Raw genomic sequence first — 17130 nt, 5'->3', positions numbered from 1 at the left:
ACGCGAAACTTTAACGACAGGAAGAAGATGCTGTGATACGCAATTGATTAGCTTTTCAGAGCATTCACACAAGGTTGGCGCCGGTGACGACACCTACAAGGTGCTGACATGAGGAAAGCTTCCAACCGATTTCTCATACACAAACAGCAGTTGACCGGCGTTGCCTGGTGAAACGTTGTTGTGATTCCTTGTGTAAGGAGGAGAAATGCGTACCATCACGTTTCCGACATTGATAAAGGTCGGATTGTAGCCTACCGCGATTGCGGTTTATCGTATAGCGACATTTTTGCTCGCGTTGGTCGAGATCCAGTGACTGTTAGCAGAATATGGAATCGGTGGGTTCAGGAGGGTAATGCGGAACGCCTTGCTGGATCCCAACGGCCTCGTATCACTAGCAGTCGAGATGACAGGCATCTTATCCGCATGGCTGTAACGCATCGTGCAGCCACGTCTCGATACCTGAGTCAACAGATGGGGACGCTTGCAAGACAACAACCATCTGCACGAACAGTTCGACGACGTTTGCAGCAGCATGGACTATCAGCTCGGAGACCACGGCTGCGGTTACCCTTGACGCTGCATCACAGGCAGCACCAACTGCGATAGTGTACTCAACGACGAACCTGGATGCATGAATGGCAAAACGTCATTTTTTCGGATGAATCCAGGTTCTGTTTACAGAATCATGATGGTCGCATCCGTGTTTGGCGACATCTCGGTGAACGCACATTGGAAGCTTGTATTCTTCATCGCCATACTGGCGTATCACCTGGCGTGATGGTATGGGGTGCCATTGGTTACATGTCTCGGTCACCTCTTGTTTGCGTTGACGGCAGTTTGAACAGTGGACGTTACATTTCAGATGTGCCACGACCCGTGGTCCTACCCTTCATTCGATCGCTGCGAAACCCTATATTTCAGCAGGATAATGCACGACCTCTACGGGCCTTTCTTGAGACAGAAAATGTTCTACTGCTGCCCTGGCCAGCACATTCTCCAGATCTCTCACCAATTGAAAACGTCTGATCGATGGTGGGCGAGCAACTGGCTCGTCACAATACGCCAGTCACTACTCTTGATGACTGCGGTATCGTGTTGAAGCTGCATGTGCACCTGTACCTGTACACGCCATCCAAGCTCTGTTTGACTCAATGGCCAGGCGTGTCAAGGCCGTTATTACGGCCAGAGGTGGTTGTTCTGGGTACTGATTTATCAGGATCTATGCACCCAAATCGCGTGAAAACGTAATCACATGTCAGTTCTAGTATAATATATTTGTCCGATGAATACCCGTTTATTATCTGCATTTCTTCTTGGTGTAGCAATTTTAATGGCTAGGTTACAGAAACATTTGAATGATGCAACACCGACAAAGATCCCCTAATACTATTTGTGATTCTAAGTCAAACACTGAAGTTTAAATTTTCAAGTGGCACCTCAAAAAATGGTTTATATGGCTCTGAGCACTATGGGACTTAACATCTGAGGTCATCAGTCCCCTAGAACTTTAAACTACTCAAAGCTAACTAACCTAAGTACATCACACACATCCACGCCTGAGGCAGGATTCTAGCGTGCGACCGTATCAGTCGCACGGTTCTGGACTGAAGCGGCTAGAACCGCTCGAGCCACCGCTGCCAGCTAGTGGCACCTCATTTGCTGTACATAAGAGGGGCGTTCAGTAAGTAATGCAAGCGGTTCCTTTTATTGAGGATTCCAATACACCACATTATCTCCCCACTCCTTTGGTTGCAAAACCGTATTTTTCACCTTCCGGGGAGGGCTCCTATGCCACACGGTACCACTCTAATAATCGACATCGAAGCCAACGTCTTGCTTCATCAATAACCTTCCTATCATCCATGTACTTCTTCCTGCAGAGTGCATTGGCCCAAACAGAAAGGTGTGAGATCTGGGCTGTAGGACGGATAAGGAAGACGAGTCCAATGAAGTTTCGTGAGCTCCTCTCGAGGGCCTATATTTGTGCGAGGGCTTGCGCTGTCATGGAGAAGGAGCAGTTCGTTTGAACTTTTCTGGCGACGAACACGCTGAAATCGTTTCTTCACTTTCACTTCAACAGACTTCAAAGTTTAGCGTTGTACCATGAGGGAGCGCATCAAATAGAACAGCCCCTTCAGAATTCCAAAAGCTCGCCGGCATGGCTTTACCACCAGAGGGTGTGGTTTTAAATTCTTTTTCGGGTGAGAGGTAGTGTGGCGGCACCCTATGGATTGCCGTTTTGTTTTCGGTTCGATATTATGAACCCATGTTTTCATCGCCGGTGATAATGGTCACCAAAAAATTCTCACAATTAGCGTTGTAACGTGCAGGCAGTTTAGCACAAATGGTTGTCCATTGCTCTCTATCGCATTCTGTTGAGGGACGGAGAGGGCACCGATCTTTGAGTGCCCCAACTAGAGGACAAATGTGTCAGCCCTACCAACAGAGACGTCCAATTGTGCAGCGAGTGGTGTTTGATTGTGATCCGTGGATCAACTCGAATGAGAGTGTCCGCACGTTCCAACGTTGCAGGAGTCACAGCTGTGTCAGCCGGCCGGCACGAGGGAGATCAGATGGGTTATCTCGCTGCGATGATGACAGGGGTCTCGTCCAACGACTCACCGTGGCTTTGTTCACTGCCAGGTCTCCATACACATTCTTCAGGTGCCTAGGCATATCTGCGATGTTCTCGTTTTCTGCCAAAAGAAACTCAATGACAGATCTCTGCTTGGAAAGCACCTCTGTCACAGACGCCATTTTGTAGGCTACCTGTAGCGCCGCCACCTATTGGAACATTATGAAACCTTACGGGCTGAAGAGGGAATATTCCACGATATCCCACGACAAATTTCGGGTTTTTCAACCAAAATTAGCTGAGGAAAAAAGTGTTGCATTGCTTATTTCACACGCCAAAATTTCGAGCACCATTCTATGACACGTCAAGCGTTTCTCTAGTCCGTTTCATTGATTACTTGTAGACAAATCATTTCACAAAATATTTCACGGTTTAAAAAAAGTCATTTCAGAATTGTTTCTTAACCGTTAAATATCGCGTAAATTGAACTTTTTACGGGAAATATAGCTCTATACCGTGGAGAAACGAATTTATTGACACTTCATTTATGAAATATCCCATTTTTTCTGAAATCATTACAGAGAATTTCTTAAATATCCAGATTACTTTCAAGTAGTTACGTACACCCTCTTCAAATTTTAAGTTTATATTCATAGCAGTTTTCGCTGGGCACTGATGTGTCAGTGAATCAGTGAGACCCTGCTGCACCCTCCTATGGGTTTATTTTATAAAAACAGTGAAACAAACTTTTTTATTTCTAACAGAGGAGCCAAGTTTTCATAGATTTAGCTTCAAAAATGCTTCTATAACGGAATACTTCCATAAAAACTTTCATCGCCTGTTCACTGCCATACGGGTTGAATTTCCAAAAACAGTGAAACACGTATTTTTTTATGTATTACTGAGACTCCAAATACAAGTGTTCTTGGGTTTAGCTACAAAATACTTTCGTAATGTTACATTTTGGTAAACATTTTCATCCCCTATTTCACCCCCGTAAGGCTTGAATTTCCAAAAACGCTTAAACATTTTTTTTATTTGCAACCGAGAATTTAAATGTGAATTCTAAAATTTTCCTGTCGAATTTAACAGAGGATTTAAATATCAATTTTCACTGTTGTATCTTTAACAATATTTCAATTGTTCTTTAATAACGATCTATTTTCACAAATGACTTTCGCCCACCATTTCACACCCACAGAGGGTTAAATTTCCAAAAACGCTGAAATACATCTTTCTTCAGAGACCAAATACCAATTTTCGTCGATCTAGTTCCAAAATTACCTTAATAGCGCTATATTTTCAAAAAACCTTTCATCTCCTAATTTACCCCTAAAGGGTGAAATTTCAAAAAATCCTTTGTTAAACAACACCTACAGTATGATATCAACACCCTCTCCAAATTTCTGGTTTCTATCCTTAGCGGCTTGGGCTGGGCGATAATGAGTCAGACGGTCAGGACATTTGCACTGCAAGTAATCTTTGGGTGTAAAATGACAACAGGAAAAGGGCAACAACAATAAAAGAATTATAAATGTTTTGACGATATAAACATTACCCTATAAAAGTGTACAAAATATTATGAACCCAAACAATCAACAGTAAAAGGTTATTTAACATTTTACAAGGTGCTTATCCAAACAGTGAGCTACGCCGTCGATGGGAAAACAGCGGCTTGCAGAAGGTCCACAGCCAAAAAAAAATTTTCTTTTTTTTTTGTTTCTTTACAATGCGCGCCTTTAATTCAGCATTATGTTCAAATGTACGATCATGCAAGGGGGCAGTAACACACACGTAAGGCAATTTACAATCACAAACTCAAAGCAGAGAAACGTTGCCACACAGTTATTAATAGCTCCCACAACACCGGGAGATAGGCCCCGCCAGACGACGACCGTTGCACTAACTAGATGAAAAATCTTACTTTCAGTGACGACACCACCTTCTGAAGGTTATTGGCTGCCGCAGGCGGACTTCATAGCTTCCCCAGCCCATGAACGAAAAAAAGGAAAAAAAACGCGCTGCAGAAAGGTCGTCCAGGGCGAAACACTCGTCTCAACTGCCTCGTCCGCCCTCAGCACGGCACACTGCGCCTCCTCCCTCCAAACACGAGTAAGCCAAGGGAAAAACAGGAACAGTGGCAAACGACACGGTTCAAGGTAGAGCTGCAGAGGATCGACGCTTGGGGCAGGGGTTGCCCTCTAGGAAAGCGCGGAAACTCCAAACATGAGTAAACCATGGGGAAAACAGGAACAGTGGCAAACCACACGGTTCAAGGGAGACCTGCAAAGAATCGACGCTTCGGGCAGGGGTTGCCCTCTAGGAAAGTGCGGAAACTGCAAACACAAGTAAACCAAGGGAGAAACAGGAACAGTGGCAAACGACGCGGTTCAAGGGAGAACTGCAGAGGATCGACGCTTCAGGCAGGTGTTGCCCTCTAGCAAAGCGCGGAAACTCCAAACACGAGTAAACCAAGAGAAAAACAGGAACTGTGGCAAACGACATGGTTCAAGGGAGACCTGCAGAGGATCGACGCTTGGGGCAGGGGTTGCCCTTTAGCAAAGCGCGGAAACTCCAAACACGAGTAAACCAAGGGAGAAACAGGAACAGTGGCAAACGACATGGTTCAAGGGAGAGCTGCAGAGGATCGACGCTTGGGGCAGGGGTTGCCCTCTAGGAAAGTGCAGAAACTCCAAACACAAGTAAACCAAGGGAAAAACAGGAACAGTGCCAAACGGCACAGTTCAAGGGAGACGTGCAGAGGATCAACACTTGCGGCAGGGGTTGCCCTCTAGGAAAACGCGGAAACTCCAAACATGAGTAAACCAAGGGAAAAACAGGAACAATGGAAAACGACACGGTTCAAGGAAGACCTGCAGAGGATCGACGCTTCTGGCAGGGGTTGCCCTCTAGGAAAGTGCGGAAACTCCAAACATGAGTAAACCAAGGGAAAAACAGGAACAATGGAAAACGACACGGTTCAAGGAAGACCTGCAGAGGATCGACGCTTCTGGCAGGGGTTGCCCTCTAGGAAAGTGCGGAAACTCCAAACACGAGTAAACCATGGGAAAATCAGGAACAGTGGCAAACGACAGGGTCCAAGGGAGACCTGCAGAGGATCGACGCTTGGGGCAGGGGTTGCCCTCTAGGAAAGCGCAGAAAGTCCAAACACGAGTAAACCAAGGGAAAAACAGAAACTGCGGCGAACGATACGGTTCAAGAGAGACCTGTAGTATATCGACGCTTGGGGCAGGGGTTGCCGCTACGAAGGAGAGAGCTTACTAAACCTTCGCTCAAATAATTGTTGACTGTTGCTCGTCGTTCCGAGATCCATACTACACACAACAAAAAAGTTTTGCATCACCTCGGTTCCAAGAGTTACGGAACCTGTACAGAAAATTGGAATCGAGATCAACATAAACACCATTTCCGCCATTTTTATTGCTCATGAGAACCACACATTGCATGTAGTGCCACCATATAGCGAGACCTTAAGAGGTGGTGGTCCAGATTGCTGTACACTCCGGTACCTCTGATACTCAGTAGTACATCCTCTTGTATCAATGCATGCCTGCATTCGCCGTGGCATACTATCCACAAGTTCATCAAGGTACTGGTCCACATTGTCCCACTGCTCAACGGCGATTGAGTTGGTATGGTAAGCGTCGTCCATAAAGAGCCATTTTCATTCTATCCGAGGCATGTTCGATAGGGTCATGTCTGGAGAACATTCTGGCCTCTCTAGTCGAGCAATGTCGTTATCCCGAAGGAAGTCATTCACGAGATGTGGACGATGGGGTCGCGAATTTTCGTCCATGAAGACGAATGCCTTGCCAATATGCTGCCGATGTGGTTGCACTATCGGTTGGAAGACGGCATTCACGTATCGTACAGCCTTTACGATGCCTTCCATGAGCACCAGCGGCGTACGTCGGCCCCATATAATGCCACCCCAAAACAGCAGGAAACCTTGCACTCGCTGGACAGTGTGTATAAGGCGTTCAGCCTGACCTGGTTGCCTCCAATCACGTCTCCAACTATTGTCTGGTTGAAGGCATATGCGACACTCATCGGTGTGGAGAACGTGATGCCAATTCTGAATGGTCCATTAGGCATGTTGTTGGGCCCATCTGTAAAGCGCTGCATGGTGTCGTAGTTACAAAGATGGGCCTCGCCATGGATGTCGGAAGTGAAGCTGCGTATCATGCAAAAAATTGCGCACATTTTGAGTCGTAACACGATGTCCTGCAACTGCCCGAATAGAATTATTAAACACGATGGCGTTGCTGTCAGGGTTCCGCCGAGCCATAATCCGTAGGTAGCAGTCATCCACTGCAGTAGTAGCCCTTGGACGGCCTGAGCGAGGCATGTCATCGACAGTTCCTGTCTCTCTGTATCTCCTCCACGTCCGAACAACATCGCTTTGGTATCTATCATATTGTATTGTATGTTAACCGGGGACCTAGAAACGACGAAGAGGCTCCGTCCCCGCCGCTGCCGCACCACAACCCCACGACGACTACCGCCGTCCACTTCACCCCTCCGCCGCCCCACACCGAACCCAGCGTTATTGTGCGGTTCGGTCCCCGGTGGACCCCCCAGGGAACGCCTCACACCAGACGAGTGTAACCCCTATGTTTGCGTGGTAGAGTAATGGCGGTGTACGCGTACGTGGAGAACTTGTTTGCGCAGCAATCGCCGACATAGTGTAACTGAGGCGGAACAAGGGAAACCAGCCCGCATTCTCCGAGGCAGATGGAAAACCGCCTAAAAACCATCCACAGACTGGCCGGGTCACCGGACCTCGACACAAATCCGCTGGGTGGATTCGTGCCGGGGACCAGGCGCTCCTTCCCGCCCTGAAAGCCGTGCGTTAGACCGCACGGCCAACCGGGCGGGCTTCGCTTTGGTTTACTCAGAGACGCCTGGCACAAAGTAACAATGCGGGCGCGGTCGAACTGCGGTATTGACCGTCTAGGCATGGTTGAACTACAGACGACACGAGCTGTGTACCTCCTTCCTGGTGGAATGACTGGAATTGATCGGCTGTCGGACCCCCTCCGTCTAATAGGCGCTCCTCATCCATGGTTGTTTAAGTCTTTGGGTGGGTTTAGTGACATCTCTGAATAGCCAAAGGCTCTGTGTCTGTGATACAATATTCACTGTCAACGTCTATCTTCAGGAGTTCTTGGAACCGGGGTGAAAAAAAGTGGTTCAAATGGCTCTGAGCACTATGGGACTTAACTTCTGAGGTCATCAGTCCCCTAGAACTTAGAACCATTTAAACCTAACTAACCTAAGAACATCACACATATCCATGCCCGAGGCTGTAGCGCCTAGAACCGGGGTGATGCAAAACTTTTTTTCATGTGTACAAACTGATAGAGGAAATAAAGAAGACTCAAAGAAGAGCAGCGCGTTTTGTCATAGGTTCATTCAGTAAACACGAAAGCGTCACGAAACTGCTCAGCCAACTGTAATGGCAGGTGCTACCAGAGAGGTGTTCTGTAGCGTGGTGTGGTTTGCTGTTAAAGTTCCGAGAGCGCACATTCCTGGAAGAATCACTCAACGTAGTTGTTCCTTCTCCATATATCTCGCGAATAGACCATGAAGGTAAAAGTAGAGACTTAACAACAATCTTTCTTCCCGGGTACCACCCGCGACTGGAACAGCAAAGGGGGAAGCGACAGTGGTAGAAAATGTGCCCTCTGCGACGTACCATAAAATAGCTTGCGGAGTACAGATGTATATGAAAATCTCTGAACGTCGCCACCGTCATCGGCCCTCAGCTGGGTGTTAAACAGTGGTATGCTGGTGGCTATCCCAATTGTCCTGTAAGCTTTGTGTCAGATGGTTATGCACCGAAACTACATCTACATCTACATTTATACTCCGCAAGCCACCCAACGGTGTGTGGCGGAGGGCACTTTACGTGTCACTGTAATTACCTCCCTTTGCTGTTCCACACGCGTATGGTTCGCGGGAAGAACGACTGCCGGAAAGCCTCCTTGCGCGCTCGAATCTCTCTAATTTTACATTCGTGATCTTCTCGGAAGTATAAGTAGGGGGAAGCAATATATTCGATACCTCATCCAGAAACACACCCTCTCGAAACCTGGACAGCAAGCTACACTGCGATGCAGAGCGCCTGTCTTGAAGAATCTGCCACTTGAGTTTGCTAAACATCTCCGTAACGCTGTCACGCTTACCAATAACCCTGTGACGAAACGCGCCGCTCTTCTTTGGATCTTCTCTATCTCTTCTGTCAACCCGACCTGGTACGGATGTCGCAGCCATGAGAGTACTTCAGAATGGCCGGCGTTTGCAGGACCGCGGCTGGCACGACGCCCTGGTTCCGCTCCTTCCGGGCAGTGGGATCGCGTGGGCCCAGCGGCCAGTCGACTGGCAGCTTCATGGACGAGGAGACGGGCGTGCTCTTCCAGATGGAGGTGAACAACCACCGCGTCACCTGCTGGAACTCGCGCACCGGCCTCCCCATGTCCCCTGCCACCATAGGCGTCGTCGCCCCTGACGACGGTCGCTCCTTCGTCTACCCCAGCGACATCAAGGTAACTAACCGGCACCTGCGCTCCTGCTTGCCGCAATTGTTTAACAGCGTCTTCACAAAGTTGCTTCACATACACAATTTTCAATAAAAATCAATAACCGCAAAAATGCTAGTTACTTGGAAAAATACAAAACAAGTGAGGTAAAATTCTAATAATTAAACGAAGTATTTAGATATTTTAATATTTTAAACAAATATGAGCTCGGTTGTGAGCTCTGCATGATCCATGAGCTATTTTATATTTACGTGACAAACCCTAATTCTAGGGCTGTATTTTATTTTTGACACATGGAACTATCCCGACAATTGTAAAACGGCGATGGTACATTAGTCCTTACTAATGTAAAATTGCTACCTTCTGAAGAAGACAAATTTATATTTGTCGAAACCTAGGTAAAGAATTTCTTTATCCATTGCAACTGGTCGGCTGTTTATAATTTTATTATTATGAAACATTTAGACTTATTTCAGGAGCTTTATTATTATTGCACGAATTAGATTTCGAGTTATAAGTTCGTTTCCTACTACACAACTGATCCCAAAGATGGCAACCAAACAAGGATAAAAGTGGAAACTTTCTTAATCTATTGATTCTTGGTTCAAATGGCTCTAAGCGCTATGGGACTTAACATCTGAGGTCATCAGTCCCCTAGACTTACAACTAGTTAAACCAAACTAACTTAAGGACATGACACACATCCAAGCCCAAGGTACCGAGCGAGGCGGCGCAGTGGATAGCACACTAGACTCGCATTCTGGAGGACGACGGTTCATCTACATCTACATGGATACTCTGGGAAACACACTTAAGTGCCTGGCAGAGGATTCATCGAACCACCTTCACAATTCTCTTTCATTCCAATCTCGTATAGCGCGCGGAAAGAATGAACACCTATATCTTTCCGTACGAGCTCTGCTTTCCCTTATTTGATCGTGGTGATCGTTCCTCTCTATTTAGGTCGGTGTCAACAAAATACTTTCGTATTCGGGGGAGAAAGTTGGTGATTGGAATTTCGTGAGAAGATTCCGTCGCAACGAAAAACGCCTTTCTTTCAGTGATGTCCAGCCCAAATCCTGTTGCCGGCCGCGGTGGTCTAGCGGTTCTAGGCGCGCAGTCCGGAACCGCGCGACTGCTACGGTCGCAGGTTCGAATCCTGCCTCGGGCTTGGATGTGTGTGATGTCCTTAGGTTAGTTAGGTTTAAGTAGTTCTAAGTTCTAGGGGACTGATGACCACAGTAGTTAAGTCCCATAGTGCTCAGAGCCTTTTGAACCATTTTTGAACCCAAATCCTGTATAATTTCTGTGACACTCTCTTCCAAATTTCACGATAATACAAAACGTGCCGCCTTTCTTTGAACTTTTTCGATGTACTCCGTCAGTCCTATCTGGTAAGGATCCCACACCACGCAGCAGTATTCTAAAAGAGGACGGACAAGCATAGTGTAGGCAATATCCTTAGTAGGTCTGTTACATTTTGTAAGTGCCTGCCAATAAATCCTGATTTAGCTTTTCCGTGCTTTCCCTAAATCGCTCCAGGCAAGTGGCGGGACGGTTCCTTTGAAAGGACACGGCCGAATTCCTTCCCTAATCCGATGAGACCGATGACCTCGCTGTTTGGTCTCTCCCCCAAACAACCCAACCCCAAGCCCAAGGTGGGATTCGAGCTTGCGACCGTAGCAGCAACGCGGTTCCAGACTGAAGCGCCTAGAACCACTCGGCCACATCGGCCAGCTATTGATTCTTGGCTTCTATTAGATTAAAGAGAGCCGTTATGATGCCACAAACTTGAAGCCGACGCCCGCCATGTTAGCTGCCCTAAACTTTAGCTTCTGTTGAAATATTTTTATCAGAAACGCCAACTTGCGTCATTTACGGTTATACTAATCATCCTGATTACACTCTAATTTTGTAAAGGAATCAATTTCAGTCGTAAGTGGGCTCATTGAAGAGAGATTTTCTTTTACATGCCGTTCCATGAAATTTGATTGCACTGTTCACTTTTACTGTAGAAGTTTTAGTTCTGTCATTTGACTTCCTATCAGTCTACTCGAAAAGCTCTCTCGGTGAACGCTGTGAGAAGGAAACACTGGAAACCGTCCAAACATAGCAAAATAAGTTCTCAGCGTTTTCGGGAGGGTAAAATAAACCAAACTTCAGTTTCGCCTGTCCGTATTAAGGGAAGCCTTTTCATATCGTTCACTTCTCTTCTTGGTCATTCCAAACGTATAAAAAGGAGAAAGTTACGTTAAGGCGAAATGCATCGTATTATTCGATCAAATATGCTTTTAACAATGTCTTAAAATGCCTTGTCGACAGTGTGTTATTCGCTAAAGCACTGCAAGACTTTCTATTTGAAGCAACTGTTTTGTGCACACGACAGAAGTTAAGAACAAAAAGCAATCATAAACAGCGGTCTGCTAATTTTTTGGGGCATATAGCATGGCGTCCCCGACTTCAAAGCAACTTACAGCTTAAGTCCTTAGTACCATCTTCCCTTATCATACTTTCATGGATTCCTGACTTAAATTATAAATGTTATCTCTGTTGAAAGTCTTGACACAGTAACATTTCTTTTCTACCACATCCATTAGGAAATCATTTATAATAACTATGGACAACATACAGTGGAATAAGGCCATTTGTGTCGTTAACTACTCGTGAATGAAGACATCCACGTTTTGCTCCTATGTAGATGTAACATTTTCTAAAAGGGATGAAAAACTGAACAAAATCTGCTCGTTCAATAGCAATTGCGGGAAAATATAATTTTTTTTTAATTTCTAAGATTTCGAATTGAGTGAGCCTTGCGACATTTCCCTCCGCGTGTAGGACTTCTACATCTATTATGTTTTTGTGGTTTTGGTTTAAGCACTGTTCGGCAAAGGCTAAATCTGATTTCTTTAATCTCCAGCTTCTGTGGTGTTCTTTGAGCCTAGTACACATCGACATCCAAGTCTCTCCAGTATATCAGGACTGATACCACTTGCAGATGAACTTGTAAATCCCTCTTTTCATTATGAGCGGATGTTTATCTTTTGAACTGAAGCAAGATGTACCTAATGGCTGTCGGACATATGGAAACAGAGAGAAACCCTTTGCCTTGAAAATGTTGCTTGGCCTTTTAGACGTTTCATCTGTAGAGGATAAACGGCACCACTTCCTTTTCGATCCTTGTACGTTGTTCACTGGGTACGGTAGGTATCTGGCTTGCTTCTTCAGTTTTTTATTCACAATGTTCTCAATAATTTTGAATTCAGATTCATTACTTCTAGCAAATGATTTGTTATATTACGTTCCTCGTCATATTCTTCTGAGGATAAGTGGACAGCAAAGAGACGGTGATCTCTATGATAGAATGCTGCATGTTTGTAGGCTGTTGGATGTTGAGAGGAAGTTTGGATGAATGTGGCAGTGAAGGAGTATTTCCGGTAGACTTTAAACTTATAGTTGCTATTTTCTGTCTGTTAGTTGATATATAGAGAATTAGTGGTGGAATCTCCTGACTTTATGTTAGTATGGTCCAAATGGCTCTGAGCACTATGGGACTTAACACCTATGGTTATCAGTCCCCTAGAACTTAGAACTACTTAAACCTAACTAACCTAAGGACAGCACACAACACCCAGTCATCACGAGGCAGAGAAAATCCCTGACCCCGCCGGGAATCGAACCCGGGAACCCGGGATGTTAGTATGCTACTGGTTCATATTTTCCAGGAACTTCTGGAGTTGTCTGATGGAACACTTCTCCATTAAAAGAATATCATCGGAATATCTTTACCTATACACAACATGTTTTGCCACTGCTTCACTTTTAAGAAAATCAGCCTCCTACTTCCCCACGAAAATTTCTGATAGCAACGGGGATAAGGTTGAGTTCATTGCCAGACGATGTGCCTTTTTTGTAGTAGCTGTCTTGAAGTCACTTAACCACTGTATTGCTGCACAGAAATTTCTGTCTTCCTGTTTTTGTCACCAGCCTTCTGACTGGTTTGATGCGGTCCACTTCCAAACGAGAGTTCCTCTCCTGTACCAATCTCTTCGCCTCAGTACTAGCACCCTACTCCTCAATTATTTGTTGGATATATTCCAGTCTCTGCCTTCACATACCGTTTTTCCTCTATATCTCCCTCTAGTACCATAAACGTTGTTCCTTGACGTCTTATGTCGTATTGTACTGTCTATTCTTCTTGTCGAAGATTTCCACATGTTCCTCTCTTCGCCGATTTTGCAGAAAACCTCTTCATTTCCTACCTTATCAGTACACTTAATTTTCAACTTCCTTCTGTTGCATTACATCTCAAACACTTCGATCCTCTTCTTTTCCTCTTTTCCTGAATTTTTCTAAACAATGGATTCCTCGAAATTTCTTCCTCAAATTAATGCCGACGTTTGATCCTAGTAGACATCTCTTACGAATGAATGCCCTCATTTTCCTATGCTAGTCTGCTTTTTATCCCCTCCTTGCGTCTTTCATCACTTGCAATGTTCCTTACAAAGGTAGTAGAATTCCTTCACGCCATCAACTATGTGGTCCCCAATGTCGATGTTAAGTTTCTCGCTAATCTCCTTCCATTTTAAACCCACTTCTCCTTGATTTGTGTGTCTTCGCTTCTTCGATGCGGGGACAGAACAACAGGGGCAAACCACTACATCCTTGTCTCATGCCTTCATGATACGCGCATTTCGTCGCTGGCCTTCCATTTTAAAGAGGTACACCTGAGAAACAGCTCTTACGCTGTGAAGGAGCGATGCCTTGATAGGACAAGGCATTAGGCGGCTCGAAAAGCCTTTCGAAATTCTCTGACTAACAAAGACTTACGGCTATTTCTTTTTTCTGAAGATAAGCGGGAACCGTGAGTATGCAAGACCGTCACAGAAACAAGTTGAAATTTTCGTCCGATTTTCGTAAAGGTCAAGTAGAAACACTCGGCTAAAAGTTTTCATAGCAGTCTCTCTACATATTCTAATGTCCCGTACTGTATCAAACTACTTTTATGTTCTGCACATGTAACATATCATAGGTAAACTAGTTTACACAAAATGACGGCCTTCTGATTATTTTTTAAAACACTGAAAGGCTGCCATTAAATTATGTGGACCTCGGTATCACAGAACATATACACTGAAGAGCCAAAGAACTGGTACACCTATCTAATACCGTATAGGGCCCCCGCGAGCACGCAGAAGTGCCGCAACACGACGTGGCATAGACTCGACTAATTTATGAAGCAGTGCTGGAGGAAATTGAAACCATGAATTCTGCAGGGCTGTCATTAAAGGTATGAGGGGATGGAGATCTCTTCTGAACAGCACATTGCAAGTCATCCCAGATATGCTCAATAATGTTTATGTCTGGGGAGTCTGGTGGCCAGCGGAAGCATTTAAACTCGGAAGAGTGGTCCTGGAGCCATCCTTTAGCAATTGTGTACGTGTGGGGTGCCGCATTGTCCTGCTGGAATTTCCAAAAGCCGTCAAAATTCACAACGGATATGAATGTATGCTGGTGATCAGACAGGATACTTACGTACGTGTCACGCGTCAGAGTCGTATCAGGGGTCCCGTATCACTCCAACTGAACCTGTTCCACATCATTACGGAGCCTCCACCAGCATTAACAGTCCACTACTGGCATGTAGGGTCCTTGGATTCATGATGTTGTCTCCATAGCCGTACACGTCCATCCTCTCAATACAATTTGAAACGAGACTCGTCCGACCAGGCAACATGTTTCCAGTCATCAACAGTCCAACTTCAGTGTTGACAGGCACAGGCGAGGCGTAAAGCTTTGTGTCATGCAGTCATCAAGGGTACAGGAGTGGGCCTTTGGCTCCGAAAGCCCATATCGATGATGTTTCGTTGATTGGTTCGCACGTTGACACTTGTTGATGGTTCAGCATTGAAAACTGCACAATTTGGGTATCACGCTGAACAATTCTCTTCAGTCGTCGTTGGTCCCGTTCTAGCAGGATCTTTTTCCAGCCGCAGCGATGTTGGAAATTTGATGTTTTTCCAGATTCCTGATATTCAAGGTACACTCGTCAAATGATCCTACGGGAAAGTCCCTACTTCATCGTTATCTCGGAAATGCCACCGCTCGTGTGCCGACTATAACACCAAGTTCAAACGCACTTAAATCTTGATAACCTGGCATTGTAGCAGCAGTAGCCGGTCTAACAACTGCACCACACACTTGTCTTATATAGGAGTTGCCGACCGTATTCTACCTGTTTACATAGCTCTGTACTTGAATATGCATGTCTATACCAGTTTATTTGGCGCTTCAGCGGATATGGTTACTTTGTTGATTCCAGTATGGGAGACCGGAAGAATACCGACATCTGTCATCTTAAGAGCTTTTTCTTTTTTTAATCTCTCTTTTCTATGGAAAAATCCATGACACGTTGTTTGACATAGGAATGTTAGGCTTATACCCGTACAAGAAAAATCGAAAAATATTGAATACTAACATCGCCAGTATTGCAGGATAATACCAGCAGTATGCAATGCAAATAGAGTAAAATTTCTGTTCCCAGAAAGTAACATATTTCACTGTCTTAATATGTATCAAAATACGTACACAGCATGTTTTCCGAAAGTGGTGTTGAAGTTGGGAAAAAAGCAGTCAACTTCAGCTGTCCTGAAGTCCATATCTCTGTTGATATTTGCTTGATGGTTTTATTAAGCTTATTTTAGGATTTTTTAAACCAGAAACCCAGACTTTGCCAGCCATTTGGTAGTTTTCTTGAAACTGTGCTTAAGGCCTATTTTTCATAGGCAATTCACTGCAACACTACAAGAGCACTCTCCATATTGCCTAGCCCAGGAAATTGATAGAGTGAATTCCAACAAGAAAATCTGAAGAATGAGCGTCTCTGACCTGAGACAGATGTTTAGGAAGCGAATCAGGAACCTTAATTTTGCTAACACTTCCCCTTTCCACACGAAACAGAGGACTGAATTACAGGCAACGCACATTGCATTTGCAAGCCGGAGAGTGCCTACGCCCTGCCACTTCTCAAGGGCAAAAACAACACCTTGTATAAGTGTGTGTGTAGCATCATGTATAAAGTGATTAATATTCGTGAAAGAACTGTTGACAGCAGCATTAAACAAAGCACACTTTAACCATAATAAAAGGAGGAAAATTGGTTTTAAAATCCATATGAATATGACACAAATAATGTCTACACCTACATCCATACTGTGCCAGTCTCTGCACATGATGACTAAAGAAGTTATTTCAGTCATAAAATATTGTTAATTCATCTTTAAGTCAGCAAAGCAGTTACGAAAACACTCTAAGACAGAAACCGACTCTGCCGCCGGAGATTCGAGTCCTCCCTCGGGCATGGATCTGAGTTTTGTTCTGAGCATAAGTTAAAGTTAGTTTAAGTAGTGTGTAAGTCTAGGGACTGATGACCTCAGCAGTTTGGTCCCTCAGGAATTCACACACATTTGAACATGTTTTGAACAGTAACCGACACACCACGAAGGAATCATCCGAATGGGAAGGAAATCGGTAAATGTTATGTTCATGTACATAGAAACAAATGATTACAATTTCAGAAAAATTTGGATGATTTATTCAAGAAGAAGTGCTTCACAAATGGAGCAAGTCAATAATGCGTTGGTCCACTTCTGGTTCAAAATGGTTCAAATGCTCTGAGCACCATGGGACTTAACTTCTGAGGTCATCAGTCCCCTAGAACTTAGAACTAATTAAACATAACTAACCTAAGGACATCACACACATCCATGCCCGAGGCAGGATTCGAACCTGCGACCGTAACGGTCGCGCGGTTCCAGACTGTAGCGCCTAGAACCGTTCGGCCACCCTGGCCGTCTCCACTTCTGGTCTCTGGCCCTTATGCAAGTAGTTGTTCGGCTTAGCCTTGATTGATGGAGTTGTTGTATGTCCTCCTGAGTGAGCGCCAAACTCTGTCCAATTGGCACGTTAGATCGTCAAGATTCCGAGCAGGTTAGA

The 17130-nt window shown here is 45.1% G+C and overlaps 1 protein-coding gene across 1 annotated transcript in view; it reads left to right on the top strand.

Annotated features, from left to right (window-relative positions):
- The window catches only part of LOC124712388 (L-dopachrome tautomerase yellow-f2-like), a 45256-nt gene that overhangs the window by 26077 nt on the left and 2049 nt on the right, over positions 1 to 17130 (top strand). Inside the window, exon 4 of the mRNA XM_047242683.1 lies at positions 8904 to 9144. Coding sequence (XP_047098639.1) covers positions 8904 to 9144 — 241 coding nt within the window. The remainder of the gene's footprint in view (positions 1 to 8903; positions 9145 to 17130) is intronic.

Source organism: Schistocerca piceifrons, chromosome 8 (assembly GCF_021461385.2).
Source record: "Schistocerca piceifrons isolate TAMUIC-IGC-003096 chromosome 8, iqSchPice1.1, whole genome shotgun sequence".
Taxonomy (NCBI): Eukaryota; Metazoa; Arthropoda; class Insecta; order Orthoptera; family Acrididae; genus Schistocerca; species Schistocerca piceifrons.
This window is presented reverse-complemented; position numbering and strand designations above follow the sequence as displayed.